At 40.4% G+C, this 16,527-nt stretch overlaps 1 protein-coding gene across 1 annotated transcript in view; it reads right to left on the reverse strand.

The window, feature by feature from the left end:
- Nucleotides 1–16,527, reverse strand: part of MCTP2 (multiple C2 and transmembrane domain containing 2) — a 90,417-nt gene that overhangs the window by 8,329 nt on the left and 65,561 nt on the right. Inside the window, exons 18-19 of the mRNA XM_015822362.1 lie at nt 12,262–12,384; nt 5,073–5,114 (exon numbers count right to left, since the gene is read on the reverse strand). Of these exons, the coding sequence (XP_015677848.1) occupies nt 5,073–5,114; nt 12,262–12,384 (165 nt within the window). The remainder of the gene's footprint in view (nt 1–5,072; nt 5,115–12,261; nt 12,385–16,527) is intronic.

The following is a 16,527-nucleotide window of genomic DNA, read 5'->3' on the forward strand; positions in this document are numbered from 1 at the left end:
GAATTGTGGTTGTTAAGTCGAGCACTACCTGGTAGATCTGTGGAGAATAGGTGCTGTCTTCTCAGTGCTTTAAAGCCTAACTCCAACTCAGGGTTCAAAGCGAAGTGTTGGAGGTAACACTCAGTCTTGCCTAACTAGTGGCTGGTTCCCAAGACCACCGAAAAGTCCAGGATAGATGCGTGACTATTCTATGCGAAAGCAACAGGCCGCTTCTAGAATCTCCGCTTGAAGCACTCAATCAAAGTGCCTTCAAACCAAATGACCCCATTAAAGCTCTGCACCCCGATTATGATTATGAGGTTTTTATTTTAACCACACAAGTATGGAAATAAAGCACGCTATTGGATTGGCAAGATGAAAAACCCTGATAAACACAATGAAAGTTAGTTATATGACTACATCAAACACACAAGAGTCTTTCTCAGCTGCTTCACCTTGAACTCTGGTTTTTAAAAATCTTGCTTCTATTTGCAAATGAGCATGCACTTAGGAACGTTTTAAAAGCATTTGGGGCTTTTCTTCAATAAAGGCCCCGTTTCAATCCTCTGTTAAAAAATCTTTTTTTTTTCCCCCAAAAGTGTACCCAGTTCACTTAGCTTCAATCATTCTACGTCATTCCAAATTGTCCTTCAAACTCCTTGAACTTTTTTGTCCACAGTGGCTGTAAAAGATGCCTTTATTTTCTTCTGTGTAAGATGGGTGGGGGTGGGGGGAGGGAAGGGCATGCATTTCTGCTGTCACCTCATATTATATCTCTGTATGTGAGCACCAGGAACTACAGGGTGGGTTGGGTATCTTCTGATCTGGGTCATGTGGCCAAAAGACAGATGAAGGATCTAGAATGGAGCAGCTGGCAACGTTACAACCCACAACCCACATCCTTCCCTCCCATAGGGATGTTTTGGGAGAAATGTTCTGGGTTCCTTTTTCTCTGCTCTCTGTAGTCCATTTTTAATTTGATCTTTCTTTGGCCAATTTCTCCCTCAACCCCAAACGTTGGTCCCAATCTTCACGTTTTTGGAAAGCGCAAGGACTAGTTGTAAGTCACTTTTTTACCGTGTCATTGTAACTTAGAATAGTCGCTAAATGAATAACTGTAGGTCAAGAACTACCTGTAAATAACTCAAGGTGGCAAACATACCTAATGCTCCTTCCTCCTCCTTTCCCTACACCAGGAGTAGGCAACCTTGGTTCTTTTATGACTCGTGGACTTACTCCCAGAATTCCTGAGCCAGCATGGCTCAGCATGGAAACCTCTCCCTTTCCCCTCAGCATGGCTGGCTCAGGAATTCTGGGAGTTGAAGTCCATGAGTCATAAAAAAGCCAACGTTGCCTACCCCTGCCCTAGACCAAAGTCACTGAGCTGACTTTTGTGTCTAAGGCAGGTTTTTCCCTTATGAATTTTGCACTCGAGACAATTATGGAAATGGCCAGCAGGTCTCAAAAGATGCTTAATCTTCCCTTTCTGGTCATGTTTCTTTCCAACTTCCCATGCCCATCCCCATAGTACGAAACGTTTGAGGTCAAGCACTAGTCAGACTTGTCAACCTGTAGTGTTCCTCAGGACAACGTAATTATGATCAGTCAGAATAGAGCTGGAAGGGACCTTGAAAGTCTCTAGTCCAACGCCTTGAAAGTCTTCTAGTCCAACTCCTGCTCAAGCAGGAGACCTTATACCATTCTCTTACAAATGGCTGTCCAATCTCTTCTTAAAAGCCTCCAGTGATGGAGCACCCACAACTTCTGAAGGCAAGCTGTTCCTCTGATTAATTGCTCTCAGTGTCAGGAAAGTTCCCCTTAGTTCTAGGTTGCTCCTACCCTTAATTAATTCAGAATAACGGAGTGGGAAGAGACCTTGGAGCAGGAGACCCTAAACCATTTCAGACAAGTGGCTGTCCAGTGTCTTCTTAAAAGCCTCCAGTAGGGAAGGACCCACAGCTTCTGAAGGTTAATTGTTCTTACTGTCAGGGAAATCCTCCTTAGTTCTAGGTTGCTTCTCTCCGTGATTATTTTCCATCCGTTTTCTTGTCTTGCCTTCTGGTGCTTTGGGAAAAAAAGTTGACCCCTTCTTCTTTGTCATAGCCTCTCAAATACTGGAATACTGCTCTCATGTCACCCCCTAGTAGTCCTTCTTTTCTCTAGATTAGCCATACTGAATTCCTGCAACTGTTCTTCATGCATTTTGGTCTCCAGGCCTTGATGGTTCCTAAGTTCCGGCGCGCTGCTTCCAAGCATGAATGGCTGAGGCCGATTCAAAGTCGAGAGGGCTGCGTGCCATGTTTTTCCTAGTTCGATCTATCTTCTGACCAACTCTTAGCAGCAGTGAAATAAACACATCCAAGTGAGATCTTTCAAAGCAAGCCTGTTCTTGCAGCATGGAACTGTGAAGAACGTTATGTGGCAGCTGGATAGCTATCCTGCTGGCTTTGTTTACACATCTCAGATTGCACTACAAAAATGTGGCAATCACACAATTTAGCCACACAATATTACATCTTCTCTCGCGAGCTTGCTGGACTGCTTGGGACTGAGAGATCGAATTAAGTGGGAATCAGGGATTTATTGTGACGTCCAAAGAGTCACAAGGACATTGCTTCATAGACAGATGTCTACATGTCTTACCACCAAGATAGGAACAGTCTGTAGATGTAAGGGGTAGGGCCTTTTCTGTAACACAACTCAACTGCAGAATACTTTCCCAAGGAAACACAAAGTCCCTGATCCATCCTTAACAAGTTCTAGAAGGGCAGAAGTGCTCTTTTCTATCTTTAATGAATATAATGTTTGTTTTAAATAGAACCTCACCTTGGTTTTATTCACTGTTATCATTTGTTAGCATCACTGTATTAATATTGTAAATTAATGTAACTTTTCATTCTGATTCGTTAGGGCAATAGCCTGTAGCCTCCATGTTTTCCTCTGATTTTCTATTCTACACTTCCTATTTTTTTTTCTTTTTACTCTTTTATTTAATGGTTAATAAAAGTACTACTTAAAAAGGAAAAAAAAATACAACCTTGCAAACAAATCTGCAACTAAGAATTTATTAAATGATACTTGTGTTCCTCAATATCTTCCCCGCATCTTCTGAACAGAGAAAGAATTTACTTAGCTTAAACAGGGCCACAAAAGGGCAAGTTCAACCTTGCAAGGAAAAGAGCTTTTTAAAATAAAAAAATTGTTGAACAGAATAAGAATTTTTTACTCTTTTGTCACAACATAATCAGCCTGCATTTGGAAAATGAGCTCCGTTGGACATGGCCCAAGAGAGGCTGAAATATTCCAACACTTAACATTTGTCTTGCAGTCCTGAATAAAGAGGTTGTTGAGGATTGATTCCAAAGAAGGCTATATTTTGTAACATACCAAGTAGCCCTGCTACTGTCTTGGCCAATCTGACCTTTGGGATAGGAGGTGCCGAGCTCCTTTGAAGAATTAACCATGGGGAGATCAGTAGAGAATCATATTGAACATTTAAGGAATCTCCCTAACAATGGGCAAGGCCATTCTTTTTTTTTGGAGGGGGTGCTTGTTTTCTGGGAAGGAATGTAAGTAGGACTTTCATGACTTTCCCTTCACATAACAGAATGAAGCCCACTGTAGGAGGAGTTGCAGATCCTGGGCCTGGAGTGAAAGGGGGAATCAGCCTAGAATCATTACATAGCCAGAAGCAAAATAAATGCAACCCTACCCCTGGAGTGCCATTGGCCCTTATCTGACTCTGACTAGGTATCCACATTAGTTGAGAAGATTCCTGTTTATTGCTTTTAGCAATAAAGCAGTTTAATTGAACCTTCACGCATGGACCTTCATGTTTCACACATGACACCTACATCCAACAGGCCACATTGAGAAGGCTCTATAGCCTACCTTAAGGGAGAGTTGTCCACTCTTGCTCTACCTATATGGGGAAAACTTCTTTTGACAATAGTGTCAGAAATGTAATTGGGCATCCAAGAACTGAATGAAAAGCTAAGAAACAAATGGGGTTTTCTCATTAAATAAGCCTATTTCAGTACACGGTCAAATCCCAGGAAAATCTGGCATGGCCTTCTTTAATGACAAAATAAGCTTTTTCAGAAAATATATATATATCCTTTTCAAACTTTCCCTTGGTACACAATAAAACGAAACCTGTGTTACTCTGGAAGCAGGGGAGAGAAAAGTGATGTTTTAGATGTCTTACAATTTCATGGAAGAAGGCAGACTTTGTGGTTAAAGGCCATCACTAAGGAGAAACCTTTAATGGAGCTTGCTTGTGAAACCAACCATTATTATATTCCATCATAGTTGGTGTTTGGAAAAGGGGGGGGAGTTTAAAAAAAAGGATCCAGCAGCACAACTTTTTTTTAGTTTAAAGTTCGATCGTTCATATGGAAAGGAATTAATTGGGTTCCTCTGTTTTTTAATTAACTGTCTAAGGGTTTCTACACTGTAAACAGTTAGTCTCCAAAGACATGTTACAATTCCCAGAAGCTCCCTCTGTTATGGTCAAGAAAGGTCTCTGTATATTTTGACAAGAACACAAGCATGAACTTGATAGAAACCATGTTCCTTTGGGTTACATCCCAGCCAACTGCTATCCCTACAAGTTGCTGCATTGTGTGAGAGAGGAGAATGTACTTGATTACATTTTTTTAAAAAAAGTCTGCTTTTACACATTTTACAGACCTGATGCCAAAAAAAGTAATATATGCCCAAAATACATGTGTGTTATCGCCGGGCCGTGGGGTTATTTTATTATTTTTATTTCTTTTATATTGTGCTTTTATGTCTTGTAAGCTGCCTTGAGTCGCCATGTATGAGTAGGTGGCAATATAAATTTTATAAATGAATGAATGGATAAATGAATAAATAAATAAATAAATAAATAAATAAATAAATAAATAAATTGCATAATTGGTTTTCCAAAACACCTTCTTTTCTTATGTACAGGAATCAGTCTTCTTAGACTAATGTTCCCGGTATGTATGTATGTATGTATGTATGTATGTATGTATGTATGTATGTATGTATGCTTATAGAATCTTTCTCTCCAGTTTAATTTATCAGATTTCATTATTCCCGCTTACCTTGTCATCCTCGTCCTCGTCCTCTTCTACAATAATGTAGTCCTTTAAAATAAAAAAGGAAGAAAAATATTAGACATTTGAGAAAGTCAACACAATGTATAAGCACTTCTTTTGAAAAATATACGCTTTTTATGCAAAAAGGAAACAGAGAGAGAGAGAGAGAGAGAGCAAGCAAAACATACTATTCATATACTATTCAAAACTAATCTTTACATACGCCCAGTGTTGTATGGAATTCAGAGACCTCAAAATTCAATGAATGAATTAATGGCATTATAACATTGAACAATTCACATTTAAGACAATTCACATAACGTGAAATGGTCAATTAAACATAAAAGCTAATAATATGTAGCCAACATTTCTAAATAATCAACATGTCAGAACTAGCAATAAAATGTTAAATCAAATAAAGAAATTTCTTCAAAGTTTCTTTTTAACTTAGTTATTGTTGTCTATTATTGTGTCCCAAAACAAAGACTAGATTTTGCATGTATCCACCTAAACTTTAAAGATGGATCAATCCAAGGAGAATCAAAAATTACATACTTACCTACCATGCAAATTCCCATGCAGGGAACAAACATTAAGCAAAACACAGAAAAAAGGGAAGTAACAGTAAGCAAACTATATCGGAGGCTGGAGATTGGAAAAAAGCAAGGAACTAATAACTAAATTTAATGTGTATCACGTCTATTTACTATGCCTCCCCAAATTCTACCTTTCTTGTTTCCAGCATGTCTATACACTAATTTGTACATGGTTTTTTTATTCTTTAAACTTTTGCCACTGTCTTCCTGAGGATCTCTTATGAACTCCATTCAGCCATCACTTTATCACTCTTCCTCTTTTTCTCAATTCACTCATTCTTCTTTCATTTATTGGTTTTCAGATTCAGCCCTCATTCATTCTCTCTGTAGGGCAATATGTTCTTAACATCATTCATATTGGTGATTCCTTCTTGGATTCCATCCACATCAATCCAGCACCCATTCATTCTTCTCTTTCCTCTTGCTTTATCCACACACACAAAAGTATGCCACTTCCACAATATCTGACTAAAGTTTCAGTTTCTTTTGGCACACCCAACTCTTATTTCCATATAGCAAAGTGAGCAGTGGGGAATGACGAGATCGGAACTCATTGGTAGCTTCACACCGCAATGAACAAGGACATGCATTCAATTTCGCTTCTATTAAGATTGTTGGACGAGCAGGTACAAAAGTAGCCAGGGCAATGATTGGAGCCGAGGGCTTGGCAGCCCAAGGAAACAGCCAATAGCCAGCCATCATCACATCAATCAACCAATAGGAAGCCACACCCAACCACATAAATACGACACACAGAACAGCCCAAAGCACACATTCTGGTAGATAGAAGTTCCCTCAGGATGGACTCCAGCACAAGTCCAAAAGCTCGGAAGATGAAACCTCTGGTTCTGGTGACCGACCCAGATTGGATCCTGCAATATTTGCCCACCATAAAGGTTTCTCTAACTTTCTACCAGTATTTGCTCATCTAAAAAAATTCTACCACAGTATATAAAAAGAGATTCATGTCTGAACATTATACCTTTAAGTATGCTCTCCATGTAGTTGGAAAGATGGAAATTGTATTTTATTTGGTAGACAACCTGTAGCCAGCATAAAATACCACAGTGTACATGTAGTCCTTGACTTACGGCCCTAATTGAGCTTGCCCCTATGATTGTAAGTCATTCCAGCTGTTAAGTGGGTCACTGGGTGACTCCACTGATTTTACAACCTATTTTGTGAGAGTCATTACACAAACACTGCAGTTATTAAGTGAATCCATTGTCTGCAATGGGCAGTCAAGTCCTAAATTTTGCTCACCTGATGGGACCATGAAGTCCAAAATACCCTTTCTGGAGTCACGTGCTTTTAAAAAGTAAAATAACTAAGATTTTTTTTTTTTCTGTCTTCCCTGCGCTTTGCACAAAACTGCTCATCCCAGAAAGGAACCGTGTGAAAGGTATGTCCACAATGCCAATTAAAAATCGCCAATTTATTTTTTTCCTTTAACAATCATCTTTTTCTTTAATTCTCAAGGACGCGAAGGCTTTTTAAAAAAAAAAAAACCCAGAAAAACAGCAGCACCAACTAGCCCTCCTCCAAGAAAACATGTTAACAAAACATGTGAGGTCTAATTGTTCTGAAGGCCAGGAGGTTTTGAGAGACCCTATTTTATGTTATTTTAATTCATTGCCAAGTTTCTCTACTGGTAAGAGGTTTTTGTTCATCATCTGACAAATGAACCAGTTGGAATGTCAAGGCTGAGATTCTGAACACTCCGGTTTTTTTCTCCTATTGTTGCTTATTTCAATGATTGTTCCCTCCCTTTAGGGCCATTACGAAAACATTAGGAGGCAGAAAACACATTAGCACACACGTAATCAATCTTAAGAATCAGATACAAAATTCTATACAGCATTATCACGCCAATTGTTAAAAGAGAGGGTTAAAAAAGAGAGTGAGGTTATGATGAAATGTCAGGGCAACTTGAATCTCGGTATATATATATATATATTTTACAGGCAACATATAAAAATATTCTTTGGGTTAGTTGAATGCTAGTATGTGAATAGGCTGATTTTTTTTTTAAAAAGCCTTAAATGCTTTAATAAAGGTACACAAATATAGCAGAATGAAAGAGATCCACCAAAGCAAAATTAAAAACAGTTTTGTTGAAAAATTACAACAAAGAAGGCGGGAGCCCAGGAACTTGAAAGGGAAAATTAATCTAGGACCAGACTCTATAAAGCAAAATATTAAGTTGTCTTGGCAACAAAGAGAAATGGCCAATTGTCTATGGAGATCCTCAGTCATCCTGGCCATGGTTGTCCCAAAGGTGTTTCTTCTCATCCAAGAAGCTTCTTAGATGAGAAGTGAAATGTCTTCAAGGAAAACCACAGACCAGTTGCCTTCTGAAAAAGCGCCTTTGGGACATTTTGGCCAATTGTTTAGATGGCCTCAGTAGAGGATCAGACAAAGTCCTGTGGCAACTGGTATGTATGGCTACTCCCACTTTATGTCCTCAGTTGTGATCCTTAGTCAAGTGCAGTTGGATTGTATGGCCAAAGAAACAGAAATGAAGCAGGAGAACAAGATCAATTTCTGCTAATCCAATTATTATTTTTTTATGGCTACTACAACCACCAGAACGCCTATAGACATGAACATTACTAAACACAGCACACAGAACTCATATTATGACCATATTATTGGTACCAGGAAATGGAAGGGTTCAGTTATAAGAGTTTGGTTGTAAAGAAGACTTCAGAAAAATATAATAGAGAAATGTGGCCACAGGCTGACTGTGAAAGAGATCATAAACTGCTCATGTGTAAGTTCCAGGTTAAGCTAAAATGGAAGAAGAAAGCCAGTCGGTTTTCAGAAATATGGACCTGAGAATATATCCCCCATTAGGAATCTTTTTCAAGTCCTAAACCTCATTGATAGGGAACCAGAGGAACTGTGAAGTGAAATGAAATCTTTATTAAGGTCACAGAAATCAAGAAAAAGTTGTGACGGATGAATGTGAAAAGAGACTTGACGGCCAAAGATGAAGAAACAGAAGAAAACAAACAATGTCAGAACAGACAGTGGAAATTGCCAAGAACAGAAGAGAAGTCCAGGCCAAGAATGACAAAGATCACAAAAAGGAACTCAACAAAGAATGTCAGAGAGCGGTTAGAGGAGATGAGAAGCAGTAGGGCAACATCTGTAAAGACATGGAAGCAGACAGGGAAAAAGACGAACAGTTTTCCAAAGGAACTCAGACAGAGTTTGAGTTCCAACTTTGAATTTGTTTCCTAAAAGTTGCCAGTGTATGGATGGGAGCTGATACAAATAAGATCAAACAAAGATGGAAGAGGTCTACTGAACTGTAGGAGGGTCAACATCCAAAATATTTTGGAAGATACTCTCTATTTATGAAAATTTCTAGGAAAAGAAGGTGAAGTTATATCAACCATCAAGGGATTGGAAACTAGTCAAGGAGAAAACCAACCTAGAACTAAACAGAAATTTCCTGACAATGAGAACAATTAATCAGTGGTTTGGCTTGACTACAGAAGTTGTGGGTGCTCCATCACTGGAGGTTTTTAAGAAGAGATTGGACATCCATTTGTCTGAAATGGTATAGGCAGGGGTAGTCAACCTTGGCTCTTTTATGACCCGTGGACTTCAACTCCCAGAATTCCCGAGCCAGCCATGCTGGCTCAGGAATTCTGGGAGTTGAAGTCCACGAGTCATAAAAGAGCCAAGGTTGACTACCCCTGGTATAGAGTTTCATGCCTGAGCAGGTTGTTGGACTAGAAGATCTTCAAGGTCCTTTTCAACTCTGTTAATCTGTTATTCAACTCTCCTACACATTACCAAATCAGAAAGCTTTGGGAACTGAAGATATATATCATGCAGCAACAACAACAACAAAAAACCAGTAATGGTTTAGCTATACTATGCCAACAAATCTGGAGAACAACATAGTGACCGACTGATTGGTAGATGTCAATATTCCCACCAATAGTAAAGAAAGAAGAATGGCAAACGATCACACATATAATTGATTTCACATGCTACAAAAATAATGATTAGAAACATCAGACACATATTAGAGTCCTACATGAAGAAAGGTCATAAAATGGGGCAAACGTCACTTAACAACTGTCTTGCTTAACAAGAGGAATTTTGGACTCAACTGAGGTCATGAATCAAGGAATACTTTTATTAGGATTTGGAACTTGCCTTCATATATGTAGGGCATGAACAAAGGAATGGTAATGAGTATAACTCATTACCCCAACATGTATATTTTGAGTGTGGAGAAGAGTTCGGTACACATTCATTGAGAGAGAACTTTGCAAAAACACAGTAGGAAACAAGAGTATTCTCTGCCAAAAGAATAATCTATAACAACATCCATCATCTATTTAGCTGTTTTTCACAACATCTCGGTTTTTAGTGAGCCACTGAAGGGTCACCAGAGAGGGAGTGATGAAGAGCAATAGTTTGTAACTCTGTATCCTCAGCCTAGATCGAAAGACTTTTATACCCTTTCTGTGAAAATCTTCTTCTTGCATTTAATGGCTAGTTTGTTCCCAAATCCCCTCTAGTGGGAAAAGCTCTCATTTTCCAGATGCAATAGTAAAAAAAAAAAAACATGCTAAATGTGGACTTAGGATTTATCTAGGATCATCTGTCCTCTTATCATTTGTCATTGTTCTCAGCATGCCCGAAATACTTGGTTAAGTAAAAATGAAATTTGTCGTATCTCTGGGGAGGCAGGAGAAGAAACCCATTAGAGACTCACAACCAAAGCAGCAATATTAATATTATCAGTTTTACAACAGCAATAAAATGGGGGGGGGGGTTTAAATGGCTCCAATTTGCTTCAAGACGCTGTCTCTTAATTCTGTTGCAGCGTGTGCTTCCTTCCAAAATGGGGGGGTAGGCAGTTCCAAAGCTGCTGACAAATTTTAATTTTAAGACAGAAATAGGAGAAAATGATTAAATATCAAGAAGCAATCATATACACCAGTGCTTCCCAAACCCTGGGTAAAAGTGTTTTTTTTTTTCTTTAAATACCAACACACAAACCCATTACCCAATCGCAACAGGGATGCTTAAATTGGTTTAAAGTGTTTTGGATAAAAAACAACTTCCTGTTTTTAGTATCGCCTGTTCACCGCCCTGAGTCCCGCAAGGGAGATAGGGCGGTATATAAATTTAATAAATAAATAAATAAATAAATAAATAAATGGTTTTGGGAATGAAGGAAAAGGTTTGTGAAGCACTGATATAGATTGTTGTTTGCGAGAACATGAGCAAGTGGTTAGACGAGGAGACCTGAACTCATTGGTAGCCTCACACTGCAGTGAACAAGGACATTCATTCAATTTCACAAGTATTATGATTGTTAGCCGAGCAGGTACAAAAATAGCTAGAGAAATGATTGAAGGCTGGGAAACGGGCAACTTGTCAGTCAATAGGAGTGCTGATTTACCACCAACTTATCAGATACTTAGGAGAGGAGGGTGCAGTGGCACAGGAAACAACAATTAACAACTTAATAGCTAGCCATCAACATCCTAATTAACAACTGAAAGCTGCACACAACCAGGCACCATATAAATACAACACATAGAACAGGCCAGTGCACACTCTGGAGAGAGAAGTTCCCTGATAATGGGCTCCAGCATGGGCCCCAAAGCTTGGAAAAATAAAGCTTTGGTCCCGGTGAGCTACTCAGATTGATCCTACAACATTATCCTGGGACAGTTATACTTCCTTCATTTGTGAGATTGCTGTTTGCTGCTCAGAGTTGGAGGAACTCATAAGTCCAGGAAATAAATAAATTCTTATCCTAACCTCATCCGCTGCTGCGCGAGCTGCATTGGCTGCCGGTGGCCTTCCGGGTGCGCTTCAAGGTGCTGACCATCATCTTTAAAGCGCTCCATGGCATCGGACCTGGATATCTCCGAGACCGCCTCCTGCCGCAGATTACCTCCCACCGACCTGTACGCTCCCACAGAGTGGGTCTCCTCAGGGTGCCGTCGGCCAGGCAGTGCCGGCTGGCGACCCCAAGGGGGAGGGCCTTCTCTGTGGGAGCTCCCACCCTCTGGAACGAACTGCCCCCAGAGATCAGGGTGATCCCTGATCTCCCTTCCTTCCGCCGCGCCCTTAAGACATGGTTATTCCAGCTTGCGGGACTGGCCTGGGGGAAAATTTTTAGTGGGGGTTTTAACATAATTTTAAATTACTTAGACCAATTATGAATATTTGTTTTTTAATTACGTTTTAATCTGTAGTTTTGATATTTTGTATTTTTATCTGGTTGTTAGCCGCCCTGAGTCCGTAAGGAGAAGGGCGGGATATAAATATAAACAATAAATAAATAAATAAAAATCCACTTTGTGGAAAACCCAACAAGCACTCTTAGTACTGATTTCCACGGGCAATTACGGGATTCCCAGGCTGTGTTTCATGGAGCAATAAAATTAAGGGTATCAACTGGGATTTACCAACCATGTCAGCATGCTCCTCAAAGGATGAGAGTGGTGTTGGTCTAGGAAAGGTTACCCTTGTCTGATTCTCATTCTCCTGCATTGCACAAATGAAGTCCCAGATGGATCCGAAAAATAACACACACACACACACACGATACCTACCTGGGGGTCTTGCATGATTAAGGCTTTATCAGGACTGCTCAGGGAGATGTTGTACACAAAGAGCATCAACAACGCTAAGGGCACCATGTAGGGCTCAAAATGCCACACTGTGGTCACAAACACCTGGCGAAACAGAGTAGGCAGGTTAGTTACATTATTTGCATGAAGCTCCACCAGGAACAAAATATAACGTTAAAGGAGCGCAAGAAAGATAGGAGGAGAAAGCTTTCAAGACTTTTGAAAATAATGCTTGTAGCTTTGCGTCTCTGCTAACCTCTGATTCCTGACTGCCCAGCCTCCTGAGGTTTGCAGTCATGTCAGATACATCAGCCTAGATGCTTTTATAGTTCTTGGTCCGAGTGTAATCTGCAAGGACTGTTTCTCCTTTTAAATCTTACATGCATATCAACAATGAAAGCAGATAAATCTACACAAAAGGTTTAAAGCATCTCCAAATACACACACACACAATGTAACAGGGCAGAAAAAAAATAAACTCCTGCAGAACCCTTTTTTTCCCCCCCTTAAAGCAGGGGTAGTCAACCTTGGCTCTTTTATGACTCGTGGACTTCAACTCCCAGAATTCCTGAGCCAGCTCAGGAATTCTGGGAATTGAGATCCACGAGTCATAAACGAGCCATGGTTGACTACCCCTGCCTTAAAGGAACATCTCCTTTTGTTCCAATCATGAGGGAGTTCTTGAGAATGTTTTCCCCCTTCACCAGCCCAAATGGCGAAGAGGCTGGAGATCCAGAGTCTGATGGGTGACTTGCATGCAACCTTCAACTGCCCTTAGGATGGTTTTGAGAACAAGCTTGGAGCAGGCGTGTTGAAAACCACAAGTATAGTTATTTGTGTTGAGATGGGAAGTACATGAAAATGACTGTGTAATTCCTAGAGTAGACACTACACCTGGAAAAAAGAATAGACAGAAAGGGGCTCCATAAACTCATCCCTTCCTGAGGGTGCCTCCCCAAATGCCCATTAAAAGACCATTCAACCCTGCCAATCCTCATTTGCCCATCTCATCAAGATCTGCCTCCAAGTAGCTGCCCCTGAGCCCAAACGGAGAGTCCTAAGTTTAGTCAAATTTCAATTTTCTTTAAATAGAAAACAGAGGTCCCATTTCAAATTCCCCTGAAATGGAAAAGTTCCATAGGGAGGGAATCTTGCCAAGGAAACATCATAGGCTCAGTTGAGGAAGTAGGGATTCACTGGAGGTCCCAATGGCATGTACTACCAACACAATCATATTTCTACATTAGAACTAGTGCCATTTTGGCAAAGGCTGTAAAAAGTTTGCAATAGTGGTGAATATCTGTCGCTCGGAGGTAGGATAAGGGTGGAGGTTCATTCTCCGTGTCATGTGTCTGACTAATGAAACACCTCAAAGAACTTTCAGGCATGGTTTAACCTAAAAAACCTTTTATTAGTGTAGAAGGGTGTCAGCACGGCATGGTTGATGCCAAGATCTGAATTTCCCTTCCTTTGCACATAACATTCCAGGCATTTCCCCTCCCCTATTTTGGGGTCATGATTCACATCTTCCAATTAACTTGGAGGGCAAAGATTCACTTCCGTTCCTTTTCCCGGGCTTTCCTTATAATTCTCCTCCCCTTTCTCTGTCATCTGAATTAACTCTAAAAATACCAGACAGTTCTGCATATTTTGTCAAAGCAAGAATATTCAATATTAGCAGCGTTGACACTCCGAGCTTATGGATTGCTTTCCGATTTTTTTGTTACCAGGCTAGGTCCCATCTTCAGCGGAGTTTAGTCCCCTATGCTCCACTGAAGACGTTCTCTAGCCTGGTAATGAAACGTTCAGAAACCAAGCCACAAGCTCGGAGAACCAACCTTCCCTCTGTAAAAAAGTATTTGAGGATGGCATCTTTGCAAAGGGGGTCACCGCGAGCAAAGCACCCATTTTCAGGATGCTGAAATCCTTGCGTACGTTCAAGGCGCCCCCAGACCTTGATGGCCTGAGCCGTTTCATGTGTAAATATTTCTCTTTGGCGGCCGGGTTTCAACAGTTTCAAAAGCGAGCATGTGGTAAAGTCACCCTTGAGTAAAGTTCAGTTCCTAACTACATGGATGGATGGCGAGAGCAAGAAAAAGACACAAAAATTCTCTTGGCAATCCTGCAGAAGCGGTTTCCCACCGCTTCCTAATGGGGATCCAGCCAAGGATTAACCAAGATTCTGCTTCATTTGCTCAAGTTCAGGCAACACCAGAGAGCAGCTATCACCCCTTTGATACTTGCGCACGGCCGCTTCGATAGAAATTTCCACTTTTACTGTGAACATTGTGTTTACCATCCTTTCAGGCTGATGGCTGAGCAGAGATTGACATTTTTTTTTTTGCCAAAGACCAACAATCTGTTTTAGGGAGTGCCTAAGAAGCAGAGCTGAAGTCTAAAGTAGCAACTGCTATTTCAGAAGATTCTGGGCAATTTACAAACCCCCACACAAAAATAGTAAAACAAATTTAAAACGATAAAAAGTCACATAAACAGGCAGCCCTGACTAAAACACACACACAATCAAGTCTGTTCTGGGCCAGAAGGCAAAGACTGCAACCTGAATGAGTAAACAAGTTTTTTAAACTTTTAAAGATTTTTTTTAATCAGTGGAACAACTTGCCTCCAGAAGTTGTGAATGCTCCAACACTGGAAGTTTTTAAGAAGAGACTGGACAACTATTTGTCTGAAATGGTATAGGGTTTCCTGCCTGAGCAGGGGTTGGATTAGATGACCTCCAAGGTCCCTTCCAGCCCTGTGATTCTATGAAATGACTTCCTAGCATTCATTCCCAACGGATCTCTTCCAGAGTCAATTAGTTAGGAAAAATCCTTGATCCAATGCTTTTTTCCTAAAGGACTGATTTTTTTCCAACTACGTGCACAATCCTTCCATTCCTGAATTGCTATTTCAACATAAAATGGCTTGTCTGCTGCCACCATTTTTCCTACCCTGGAGTCATTCTAAGCATGGATCATTTCCAACCCACCCGCTTCGTTTCTATTCAGGTCTGAGCCAAGTTGAACCGCTCTTCTTCTCCTGCCATAGAAGAAAATCACTCTTTTATTGTACAACAGCACATAAAATAGAAAGGGTCACAGTCAGAAAGGGGGGGGATGAGCTCTGCATATGTGCTACTAACCCAAATCCACAGGAGATTTAAACACAGTTACCGTTTTTATTGACCCATAACGCCTGCATTACAGAACACGCTAAAATAATCAGATGGCATTTTAAATATATCTCCGTTTCTAAATTAACAGGAAGGGTGGAGAACAAGGAGAGCCCATAATATTGCCAACAGCATGACTAGGCAATAAAACTGCCCTGAATCCCACAGGTCATTCACTTTCCAAGCACAAAACCATCTGAAAAAGGCCAGGGAAGAAAGGAATTTAAAGCAGCCATTTGTGCTTTTAAAAAAAAAACCATTAAAACCAAATGAGTACTTAAGGCACGTGTCATGTAGTTTTGAGACTGGGTGATACCTTCAAACCAATATTAGTGCTTTGCCTAATGTTTGAAATCCAAAGTTAAATCTTACTATCCCAAGAACCCCTAGGTCCGGGGTCTTCAAACCTGGCCCTTTTATGACTTGTGGACTTCAACTCCCAGAATTCCTCAGCCAGGTAATACATGGGGTAATACAATAGGCACACACAGTAAACAGGTTTCTCTCCCATAAACTCTCTAAGAAAGATGCTTCCAAGCTAATTCTAACAAAAAAAAAAAAAGTTTATAAATACTGCAGCTCACCCCTTTCTGGCCGTTTCAAATATTCCATGCTAAAGAACAGATCTAACTGCAAGCTGAATTTAAGGGCAGGCGAGAGAGAGAGAACCATCTCGAATGTTTTAGTAATTAAATAAATGTGCATAATGAACCATATGCCCAGGAGGGGTCTCTTTTTCATGCAGGCCAGATTTTTGCTTGAATTTTTAATTTTTATATACAGATGAAACACTGGGCATGGTGGAAGAGCCCGGTGAGGTAACACGCCATCCGTGTGGTACAGGAGGAGGAAGAAGCTGTCAGAATGAGGTTGAACAGAACGTCTGGGTGTCTAGCTTTCAGGTCTTAGAGACAACAACCACAAAAATTCTTGCAACCTTCCCACCTTTGGGAAACTGTTTTAGACGTCTGTTCAAAGTTTCCATAGCTTTTTCGGCCCAACACCATGAGGATGATGAGGATGAGGATGAGGATGAGGATGAGGATGAGGATGAGGATGAGGATGAGGATGAGGAT

Source organism: Protobothrops mucrosquamatus, unplaced genomic scaffold, assembly GCF_001527695.2.
Source record: "Protobothrops mucrosquamatus isolate PMUCROS unplaced genomic scaffold, P.Mucros_1.0 scaffold1534, whole genome shotgun sequence".
In the NCBI taxonomy this organism is placed as follows: Eukaryota; Metazoa; Chordata; class Lepidosauria; order Squamata; family Viperidae; genus Protobothrops; species Protobothrops mucrosquamatus.